The sequence below is a fragment of the Zootermopsis nevadensis genome, unplaced genomic scaffold (assembly GCF_977971745.1).
Source record: "Zootermopsis nevadensis isolate Lab colony 2312 unplaced genomic scaffold, Znev_1.0 Znev_ptg000024l, whole genome shotgun sequence".
In the NCBI taxonomy this organism is placed as follows: Eukaryota; Metazoa; Arthropoda; class Insecta; order Blattodea; family Termopsidae; genus Zootermopsis; species Zootermopsis nevadensis.
This window is the reverse complement of record NW_028259156.1, coordinates 10768744-10781276: the sequence shown is the minus strand read 5'-3', so window position 1 is coordinate 10781276 and position 12533 is coordinate 10768744. Positions and strand designations below refer to the sequence as shown.

Here is a 12533-nt window from a genome sequence, read left to right as displayed (position 1 = left end):
AATAATTAGGGTGATCAAATGAAAGAGACTGAGGTGATTCGGACATGTGGGACATGCGAGTGAGATAATGAATGTATACAACATTTTAGCGGGAGATTCTAAGCGGGGAGGCCATACAGGCGGTCAAGTAATCTGAAGGATATAGGATGTAGGTAGGATTAAAATGGCTAATAAAAGGTCCGGTGGCGGTGATGAATCTTCAGGATCCATCAATGGAGAAGGAATTTATAGGTCAGTTAAACAGCAGTCAGTGTTTTATAAATGATTCTTGCCCATGGTATTAGTAGTTAGTTACGATAATATAACTTAATTTAAACAATTCATATCTAACGAAATTTCACAACCAAAAGTGAGATAACAAAGCCAAACTTATAAGAAACTTTGTTTTCGATAGGACCACTACGTTTCCGTCATCCTCATCCAGCTGAATCCTGGGGCCAGAACGGAGAAATTTACAACGCCACAAAAATGCCGAACAGCTGCGTCCAAATCATCGATACAGTTTTTGGAAACTTCACCGGTTCCCTAATGTGGAACCCCAACACCCCTCTGTCGGAAGATTGCCTGTACGTCAACGTGGTCGTTCCAAAACCTCGTCCTCGCAACGCCGCCGTCATGGTTTGGATCTTCGGTGGAGGATTCTACTCGGGTTCAGCCACTCTGGACGTCTACGATCACAAAATATTGGCGTCCGAAGAAAACGTCATCATCGTCTCTATGCAGTACAGAGTCGCGTCGCTTGGATTTCTTTTCTTCGGTACGAGCGATGTCCCCGGAAACGCCGGCCTTTTCGATCAGTATATGGCACTACAATGGGTGCACGATAACATCCAAGCCTTCGGTGGGAACCCCAATAACGTAACGCTCTTCGGTGAATCTGCTGGAGCCGTGTCTGTTAGCTTGCACTTACTGTCACCGCTGAGTATGAACCTCTTCAGTCAGGCGATCATGGAATCTGGATCTCCTACCGCACCTTGGGCTATTATCAGTCGCGAGGAGAGCATCCTCCGTGGTTTGCGTCTAGCTGAAGCTGTTGGATGCCCTTGCAGCCGGTCAGATATACGTGCTGTTATCGATTGTCTTAGGAACAAGAACGCTACTGAACTTGTCAGCAACGAATGGGGCACGCTTGGGATATGTGAATTCCCGTTTGTGCCGGTAATCGATGGGGCGATTCTCGATGTATCACCTCAGAGATCACTAGCGGAGAAAAACTTCAAGAAGACCAACATTCTAATGGGTAGTAACACAGAAGAGGGTTACTACTTCATCATATACTACTTAACAGAACTCTTTCGAAAGGAGGAAGATATTCGTATTAATCGGGAAGACTTCTTGCAGTCGGTCCGGGAACTTAATCCCTACGTCAGCAACATAGCGCGACAGGCGATTGTCTTCGAGTACACTGACTGGTTGAACCCCGACGATCCGAACAGCAACCGTGATGCTCTGGATAAAATGGTGGGCGATTATCAATTTACGTGCAACGTGAATGAATTCGCGCACCGTTACGCTGAGACTGGTAACAATGTGTACATGTATTATTTTAAACACCGCTCGGTGGCCAACCCGTGGCCATCCTGGACTGGCGTCATGCACGGAGATGAGATCAGCTACGTGTTCGGGGAACCGTTGAACCCGACCAAGAACTACCAGCCGTACGAGGTGGAACTTAGCAAGCGGATGATGCGCTACTGGGCCAACTTCGCAAAGACAGGGTGAGTAATCTGTAATTCGTCTTAACTTTTTCTTGTGTAAATAATTTGCCATTAAATTCAACAAGGATCGCCTCGGTGGTCTAGCGGTTAGAACGCTGGCCTTGTAATCCTGGGGTCTCGGGTTCGATTCCCGGCGGTGCCCGAATTTATAACTTGTGTTGGGCAAGGCCGTGGTCTAGGCAACACGGAGTTTTCCTTCGGGGGCTTCCCCGGTTTCTCCGTGGCATCCCAACAATTACTCCATTCACACACAGAAGAAGGCAATGGCAAACCACTTCTGTATCACCTGCCTAAAAAACATATGAACAGGTCCCAGTCCGAGAAAAGGATGGAAGGATCCTGTTCATAATATGTCGCCAACCTCCTGTAAAGGAGATGGCATAAATTCAACAATCTTCACCCATGCTTGCGGTTGATCGTGAAATCGTCCACATTTAAGGAGACCGAACCTGAGCCTTAGCACGAATTGTCTGGACTCACCCTTGTCGTTCGCTGTTCCCTTATTCTGTACTTCCCTCGCTGTTGTAAGTTCACGGATCGACACTGCTCGTTGCATACTTCATATTCATTTTCACACCCACAATTATTAGTAAATTTGGAATTTTTCATGATAGAACATATCATGACACATTACATTTTCCTTCTTCATTACTAAATGTATGCTGTAATAATGCAATATTTATTGCTTAGGATTACCCGTTTTTGTTGGAATAGTCAGTTAACTACCATTTTAACGTTCCACTTTAATTTATAAACGTTTAAAAATACATCAGATGATTTGAAATTCTCTTACATAGCTTGACATAAAACTTCAAATGACATCCAGAACGCCACAGCTTGAAACGCGAGTGATGCTAGACTTTCGTTGCCCTTTCTTTTGAATTTAACATGAAGTACCTTCATCCACAAACAAGTAGTTAGATCGTACAAAGAGTTAATCTTCTTACTGCAGCCTCTCCTTGCAAAATGGAGATCCCCTCCCCAATTGCTAGCCTAATGCTTTTTAAAAAGCCACGGAATTAAGTTGGTATTCGGTTTATCTCGCTGGCTGTCCGTAATCTACTCTCGGCTTCATGAGACTTGCTCTGTCTCCATCATGGCCTCTTTTAGCCAGCAAATTACTTTATAAAACAGTAAAGTTAAGGCCTACTTCTGCTCGCCAGAAACACCATGATGATTCCTTTAAATTAAACAGAAGATGACGTCATCATTAAGGTTATCTTTACACAACCGTAACTATCTTCTGGCAGAGCTTTCCATGATTTTCCTTGCCTGTTTTTGACAAATCAAGTATGCATTCCTGAAATGGGCTACAACCAAGTCCGTCCAAATCCTTTCTTGTTTGTTGGACATTTTCCTGTGTATATGGTATGGCGTCGTTAACTAGTCCAAGAACCAACTATATCTGTTAAAATTAGGTAATTTTCTACTGAAATGTCAGTAGGTTACTTATAAATTAGGTATATGTTTAAGAATGAGTGATGATGGAATTCAAGCAGGGACATATGATATAAAACAGAAGTTTTTTAATCCTTGGAACCAACTCCGATGATGATAAACACCGCGAAGTCATAAAATATATCTTTTATGGCCGATGCATATTTAATCACTCGGTTATTTAGAACGTCAGAAAATTTGCTTTGAACTCAGAATATTTCGCCTGAAACAGTAACAAGCCGTGGCCATACGGAAAATGTGAACCGCGTGGCTTTTACTCTCCGGGACTAACAAGTTCCCTGTTTGCAGCGGAAAATGAACAAGCTTTGCTTTGAAGATTTCTGTCTTCTGGGTTATTGCGCTGTGTAGTCTGGTCGATGTTAACCAACGTTTCAGAGGTCATACTGCCTCCGTCATCAGGGCGATGACGGAGGCAGTATGACCTCTGAAACGTTGGTTAACATCGACCAGACTACACAGCGCAATAACCCAGAAGACAGAAATCTTCATATTCACCGCTGTGAGAACCTCAAGTCTTACAAAGCTTTGCTTTCTTTCTGAACTGCAGTTTACCTCTTGTGAGATTCTATAGCAGAGGGCCACATAGGACTTGTACACATTATTATTAAAGCAGGATTACAATAGCCAGTGTACATATAGTCGACTGTTAGATGTTTCTTGTCATATATTTGTTTAAATCTTGTCAGTCTAATCACAATAAAATTCCTATTAAATATTAAAATAATACTATAATTAACATTTAAATATTTAAAATATATTAAATGATGTTCTCTATCGAAATGTTCGATTTACATTAGATCATCACTTTTTACACGACATGTTTCAGTTCTAAAAGAACTATCTTCAGGTGTCATATTCAATTACAACATTTCGCTGGAAGATAGAATAAACTAAACAAGAATGAAATAAATGTGATCATTTTGAAACCCGTTGGTTTAATGTAGGCCTATACAGATACTGATGGTAATTTTAATCGGTGCAACTGCGCATTGACTCAAGAACAGTGGGGTATACAGAGTATGTAGAAGAGCGTATTAAACTTTGACCTCAAGAATCTCATGGGACGACGTCGCTCAGGAAACTAAAACTTTGATAGGACTGTTGTACAGGATATGCCATATAAGACGCAAACCAAACTAGTACAAACTAATCTCTTCACGCACAAAATGACGAAACGAATGGAAATTTTAAATTCTTGCAGCCGTATCCAGTTATTGCAGCCGATGCACTGTAGTTTTAAGTAGCATTCACTTGTAGGTTTTGCTTTAATTTGTTGTATACGTTCATGTTAGCCGTGTTAGCCGGGTTAACACTTAACATAAACGCTCCTCCCCTAGCTAATTATTGTTCAAGTCATCAGTTACAGAAAAAAGCCGACTGTATCTTTAAAGTATTTCTGTTCGAATACAGAAAACGTAGAAAGAAATTAGCTAAAAGAAGGTTTAAACTGCTCTAAGCCCTTCCGAAATGGTTTTCTGCCTTACAACCAACCACGGTTCCTTCTTATTGGAAAAACCGTCAAACAAACTCGATCCTTCATTGTCATTTTGTGTCCTTTCCCTGTTCTTGGTTCGTTTTATGCCGTCTGATCCTAATCCCATCTTTTATTCTCGTACATATTCCACTGTCCACTCTGCTGGACATAGTAGTTCATGGCATATGCACTATAATGGGTAAGCGACACTTAAAGTTGTTGATATCGAATATTTAAAGGCCGGTCTCCCTCTACAACTTTTACGCGTTCCTTGCACTAGACCCATGAACTGAATACACAAAGGGTCTGTCCTGTTCAGTCTGTCCGTCCGCCCGACCACACTTTTCATCTACAGAACTAGAGAATGGATTTCAATAGAATCTGTTTAATGTAGGTCACATGGAGCCTCTACCTGTAACTCAAATCGATCTTTATCGATTTACTCATAAATGTCTTATCGTACAACAAATAGTAGACAACGACTCACAAAATACGGACTTCAGTTTAGGATTTACAACTTCCGATATTCTGGTATGTACATTTAACTGGATACAAGGAAAACAATTTCTGAATCTAGATTGGAGTTCCTCTCGTCCAAGGAATCCTATCAAATGTCTAAATAGATCAAGAAACCACCGAAAGAGGCGACCAAGACCCACACTATTTTGTAAAGCCAGAGATGAGATGAGGTTGGAGTACGCCTTTCCACTCTTGTTGAACCGTCTGAAAGACTCAAATAACAAGAAACGACAGAAAGATAGGAATGTATATCGTCTTTGGGATTGAAAGTTTAATCGAGTGAGTACGATGCTTAAAATATATGACGTTGATTCAACAGCAGTTTGTTTGAAACTGTTCACTTTCCATAGTAACACAGTTCAATACTTCAGTCATATGGTGGGGAGTATGTTCGTTTATTCATGCATTATTTAGCTACAAAATAACCTAAATTAGTTAGATTCGTCTGAGGAGATGTTATTATGTGGAAAGAGTTACCGTCGAAAGTAATTGCGACTTGTTTAAAGAAACATTTCGACTCTTATCTGAAGGGAGTGAGGAAACCTCATAAATATTCAGTTGAGATAGAAGATTCATGTCCGGAACTCGAACAGGATACATTTAGACGCATTACCGCTACTGTGTAATAATCTCCTAGGTTGATTTATTTCTGTTGGTAATATGACCTTGCTAACAATTGCCCTCCGTCAACAGAACTTGTTGTCGGGAACCCGAACGATCATGTATTTAACGCTCAGTATACAAATCATCGATAACATCGGCAAGTATCTTTATTTATTTATTTATTTATTTATTTATTTATTTCACTACGCTAGCGACCAGAAGACCGGAAAAAGGTTTCCAAGTGATTTATAAAATATTGCTGATTTTTGTTATACATGGAGGTGGCAGTCCTTGTGAATCGCCTTATATTTGAAACGCGTAAAACGGAAAACGGGGTCGTCGATATCAGGCGACTCGTGTGAAGTAAGTGAGGGTAGATGAGACGCTCTTCAGCTGGTGTTGAAGTCGTGGATGATATTGAAACTGAATTACTCTGCATGATATTGACATAGAACCGCGGATGGCAAAAACGCGGATAACGATAGTAACTTGTATATTCATAAATGTCGCGAAATGTTGCGTGATATCTTAAAGGAATGAACAGATTTCCTTACCTGTTCATTTATTACATTCCTAATTCAGTTTCAGGGAAGAATTAGATGTTATGTGGCAAATATGTTCGGGTTTAGTACACACGCTTTTGTAGTTTTAGAAAATAGTTTCGTGCCGAATAGTATCAGTCGGAAGGCTGAAGGAAGGAAGAAATCTTATAAGGATATGAATACAGACTTCTGTATATATATATATATATATTTTTACCTTTATCTCATTATCCGTCCCCAAGTTATAATGCGTACTCCTTCGTTTCACTTTATCCTCCTTCTATTTTTCTTTTAGATTTCTTCAAATGTACCTACTGTTTTCATCTCATTATGTTGATTCCTCTGGAGCAAAATGAACGTAAATTGATATCAAAGAGTTTCTTTCCTCTGTTTTCAGTACTTAGAAGGAAGAACACCTGAAGCAATTTGTATGTCTACTTCTTTCAGAACAATTTGAGCCGAAGAGCAATTGGTGTTTGTAAAGCATTAGGCACCACAAGAGCATTTTAACATTTTAAACTCGTCTTACGTCTTTACTACGGATGTTTATACACCGCAGTATATTATAGTACCAGTGCGAATTTTAACAATTAAAGAAAAAGGATTATAGTGAAGATTTTATGTAACTCTTACCAAAAGTTAACTTTACATAGTAAACAAACTGACAATCTGAAATATTTTAATTTAAATCTTTTTTAAGTTTTGGATAATACTGATATTACACCTAATCTGAAATTATTGGACGTGCACTTACTAAATTTCTTTTTCATTTTGCAATGAAATCTCCTCGTGTCCGAATAGTAAAGAAACTGAATGCCCCCCTCCCACCGTTCTGAAATAAATGTTCTTTTAACACGGGTAGTTGTACCCAGATGAAAAGTATTTCAGAAAAAAACCTATATGCCGTAAGTCATAACTATTTGCTCTGTCATTCAACAGGACACATCTTCAAACTCTTCTTCCTTGCAGTTTTTTAAATAGTTCATTAAAGTATTCCATACTTATTTTGTCAACAGCTGGGTTTAATTTTTTCCTACCTGTAACACAAGTATGTCTTTCTGCATGCGTTTTAGATAGCATTATTCAGTCAAAAATTAGGCCTACTTGTAGGGAAAGTAAATGTTTAAGCAGGATTTGTTGTTTTAAATAATCCCTTACGTTCTGTTTCAGTTTATTAGAGCTTAATAGGCCTATAAATTACATTAATTTTCATTCTGCACCGTCCAGACCAGGTATATTTTATAATAAAGATAAGTTTCTGGTCAATCGAGGTTCCAGTTTAGACAGATTTTACTGTAACGAAATTAATTTACAACAAAACATGCTTTATTTTAGTTGATGTTTAAATATGCCTTCAGGAAGGGCTATAATATCGTGTGTAACTCCTGTAAACTAGGAGTTCTACTGAAGCTAATGAAGGGTCTGAACGCGACAGGCAACTCAGTTTCCCAGCTAAACAAATCATGAAGTTATATAAATCTGTTAGCACTAGCATATCAACAAAAGAAGGTGTTTTCAAATACAAATTAAGAAGAAATTCATTGTATTACGCAATTTCATTAACTATGCTGTTGACATAAATATTTGTCCCTTTTTGAGTGACTGGAGCACAGTCATTCTCAATAAATTGGCAGTAGCTCAGCTGATTAATAAATTTAAATTCCCCATCTTTCGTGGAACATAAAGTGTTCTTGTTATGCTGATTACATCGTGTATGTGGAACATGTCCTGTGTCAGATAATTTAAGCCCACAACCAAACATCTTTCTTTAAAAGTGATTCATTATAGGTTTATTATAGTTTACCGCTGGGCCGTGCCCCGAGTAAAATTAGTTCAATTTACAATTTCACATCCAATTGTGTATTATTCCTTTAATATTATCGTGACATTTAAACCCGAGTCCTTCAGATTTTATCTTCTCATCAGTTCATTCTACGAAGTACCGAAGCAATTACCTGTAAAACGTCGGTAAGCTCCTACCAGCCTACAACCCCGAAAACATCCATCTTTATATTCGCCGACGTGAGAATCTCAGATCTTACACGTTTCACATTTATACAAAAGCACCCGTTTAACATTATATTTTTGTAAATTCCAAGATCTTAATAACCACAAAATCATTGTCCCTAAACTAACTCTGGACATCGGATTCCTCTGTTCAGCTAACTTGAAATTTTCACGCTGGTAATATATCGTTCTTTTAGGAATTTCCTATGTCCTTTCGAACGCTGGTATTTCACTCGTCACTGCCAGTGCGAAACGCTGACAAGAGAATGCAGGAAGTGAGCCACAGCGACTCAATATGTTTCCAATATTGGACTCTGAACAGCTCGTCCATAGACACACAATATGCTCAACTCTGTTAGTGCCCCATAGGCATAACGACCTCCAAGTAGGTAAGTCTTGCTTGAAGAGCTGACAGTCGCTTATGTAATCATGAGATTTCCAGCCTGTTATAAATTCCGAAGGTTCACTGTCGTGTTCATAAGTTCCAGCCGTCAGACTCTACCCACTCGAGTCCACACCCTGATACCTTCTTCGACAAACTACATGTTCTTAAAATCCTCTACACACGCCTAGGTCATTTTAATGTATATTCCCGTGTAGGAATTTAGATCGTCTTAATTCATTTTAGATATACATTTGTTTGAGAAATTAAGTTACACTGTTTGAGTGTTCTGACAGAATCTACAAACGTCATACGCCAGTTCCGTTATATTTGTAATTAACAAGTTAAGTTTCATTAAAATTCCAACCTGGAGAAATACCCCTTGAAGTATGCCCGCTATTGCTTGTTCCATGTGTTAGAATTTCCTCCCCATATACAGACATTCTGCTCAGGAATAAAATCACAAATGACACCTCCACGTTTATCAAAATAACTGTGATTCTCTAAAGGTTTGTGACAATGTCTGACTCGTTATAAGAACATTTGTTGGACATTGTCCATTGTTTGAGGTACTCGTATGTTAGATATACTAGACGTTTCGACAGTTGACTCTGTTCTCATCTTCAGGTGAGTTTTGTCATGGTACTGACAATTTCATTGTCAATATTATGACAACCAATCGCCTGAAGATGGGAGTAGAGTATATACTAAATGTAAGTCACAAAATAGACGTTGTTCAATCATAATGTTTCTATACTGCAAACCAGTTGGAGAGGAATTGTATGTAGACGCGAGGTTCAGATGTTGTCCTCCTCAGCTATGTCTATTTTTGTGTTACTGAAGACGAGTGTTAGCCGTTAATTGGTGCTGTATCTTACCACCACCGCTGTTTACTAAAGCGTTACGATTTAATGAACGTTCACGCTACCATCACTTTTTTTGCACTTGGGCATTTATTTTTGTGCTATCAGGTAAATGAAATGCGACACAGATAAAAATGTACACTGATTTTAATGACAGCAATGGGAAGCCGTCGTTATGCTACCGCTGAACTCGATCCTACGAGGTTCAAGTTCACCGCAATTTCTGAGCGAAGAGTTGACCTAACCCGATACACCTAGCCCATGATGAGATAATGCTATGAAAAAGTTCCTAGAGCCTAACTCCGTCATGAGGACATAAGGGAAGTCGAGACAAATTATCAGGGCGATTCAGGTACGTCGGTAAACATTTATTAGACTACACGGTCCAACAACCCAGGATTTAACGCTACTGATAGCATCGCTTAATAAATCAGTATTTGTGTACAATTTATTTTAAGAAAAGTTCCGTAGAGCGAGAGAATTTCTCAGGAGTTATAATACAGGAACTTATTCTCATAGCAACGAAATAACATACCTGGTTGCACCAGCATTTAGAATCTAGTCTTACACGTTCTGGGATTCTGCACCGAACTGTATAGCGTTTCCCATTTTACGTTTCATAACAAAATTGAGTTTTATTAGAGGCAGATATACCAAACATACACACGTATGCCTGCTGCTCTCCACGTGTCGTTTAGTTGTTAATGGATCCGTGGCGTCTTTCATAACACGTGATGTACGGCACGCAGTCTTAATGCAAATTATAACACGCAGGGGACTGAAAGATGAGTCGATACACGTTAGACCAAACAGGTGAGCTCAACCGATTATGTTCCTGACTTGTGTTCGGGATTTACTCAGTTTGAATTTCGAGAAACATTGGGTTTTCTCAGTCTTTGCCAAACGAAATCCGTTTCAATGTCTGGAAATTGGTCGCCAGAGATTAATGTGATTCCGAACTATTTGTACGTGGGCATAGCATCGTGTTCCTGCCACAGAGACTAGGAATGTCTTCCGCGGTGTGCACTGACTTCTGTAGCTAGCCCCTAGAGCCCATGTTTCCGGTTGATCACACTACTCCGACTTGGGCTAGTGGAACTGTTGACATTAATAGAACCCGAGGACGAGCAGTCTGGATGCACATTTATAGTCGTTTCTGTCCCGTGGCCTTCAAGCATGCAATTTGGTGAAGGCTACCATGGTAACCAACCAATCAATCAGCGAAGCTGCCAGAATTGTGAGGTATTTTCATCGCTGTTGAACGTCATTTAAGATAGAATACCTTGAATATCAAGGTAAAGTGCAAGAGGATAATGAAACACATTCACATGTCTCTTTATTCACAACCGTTCTTCTATATTTTGTAATACTGTGGATCAATAGCATGCCCAAGGCTTCAAACCGAAATGGAAAATAGAATCCAGTGTACAAAATCCAATATCCAATATACATAGCTTACACCAATATCCGATATCTGAATCATCCGAGACAGTTCTGATTGGAACGTACTATACGCTCGGTATGTATGCTTGTTGCAAGCATTTCATTAAACTTCTGGCTTCTATACGCTAGTGCGCCTCCTTCAGTCATTGTACGTCGTGAGAAGTACGGATAATATTCGTCATATTTATGTAAATGACGAACTAACTTCACAACATTAATTTTTAAAAAATATCGTTCTGTATAAACTTTAAATTTCCGGACTGCCTCACATTGTCAACTCACACATGTTTATTACAGAACTAAGACTTGTTTTTGTAATTCATTTGTGTAGGTTGTAATACTTCAAGAAATGGTTAAATGTTGAATGAGTTAATTTATACCAGAGTGGCCTAACTGTTGGCGCACGGAACACATCCGGCCTGAGACCACTTATAAACCAGGCCCGCGAAATTATTTGTTAACTTTTTACGTCAAGATCACGCATTTCCTTTACTCCATAGGACTTGGTAAAAAATGTCGTGATTCTTAATCACGTTCGCTGCTTTACACCACACGTGTTTCTGAATTTAAAACCCTGCCGTAGAATGCAAGTTTTGCAGGTAAGATGTGTGTCAGATACAAGCTGTTGCAGGAGGAAATTTAAATTAATACGTAACTATATAGCAATTTGTGCAATTTTCAATACAATTTATATTTGAGCGTATACTGTGGTAATTTGTCTTTTATAAATAATTATAGGTAATAAAATTGGCTGTTAGTTTTCAAAAATGGTGCCACGAGTGATTTCATGGCCTGTGGGTCCAACGGCAGACTGTTCTTGGTTCAGGCGAAGGAAGAATTTGGACCATCCTGATTTATGCAGTTCAATATCCCGTCGTATATATGGCCGCTGTCCCGTAGGGGCACTCTTTATGGGATTGTGTTGTGGCCTTCCGTTAACAAATAGGCATACATAGAATTAAACTATTGATAGCTTATACGATAAAACCACATCTGTGGTAACCACAGCTCAGGGATACAGGATTCAAAGGGGGAAAGGGAGTTATGTCATTGCGTAGGTGAGGAGAAGATTAAATTTTGTATCTTCAGGGTTCACGTGCTTTCAGGAACGCTACGTCATGGGTTGGGACTCGGACTTGGCAGAGGTGGGAAATAAATTGCTACCAGGTATAAAATAAATGAATACGGATTCACCGAAAGTGACGATTGTTTGTTTATTTAGGTAAACAGAAGTCACACGATTCGTGGGGGTTACGGATGAAGGCTAAATATACTTAGTCTGTAGTCGGTTTTGGATCCGATAATAATTTTCCATCAGTTAGCTTCGCTCACAGGCAAATGACTTTGATCAGATATTAAACAAGTCTGTCGATGCTGATTAAGATGTAACGGTTGCAATTAAATCTTTGTACTATGGGTTTATGAGGATATTATATTCCGGTCTGTCGTATCATGGGCTAATAATTTTATTTTCGCCCTCTCAATTCCCTGTCATTTCGAACAGAATGATTACGTTATTTGCTT

At 39.3% G+C, this 12533-nt stretch overlaps 1 protein-coding gene across 9 annotated transcripts in view; it reads left to right on the top strand.

Moving 5' to 3' along the window:
• Positions 1 to 12533, top strand: part of LOC110831950 (acetylcholinesterase) — a 322930-nt gene that overhangs the window by 255518 nt on the left and 54879 nt on the right. For 7 of the 9 annotated variants that reach the window (XM_087355399.1, XM_087355400.1, XM_087355398.1 and 4 more), the window contains one exon: positions 395 to 1718. In XM_087355399.1, the coding sequence (XP_087211525.1) occupies positions 395 to 1718 (1324 nt within the window). Of the gene's footprint in view, positions 1 to 394; positions 1723 to 6711; positions 6890 to 12533 lie in introns of those variants that run through there. The other 2 variants (XM_087355405.1, XM_087355406.1) reach the window with 2 other exon arrangements.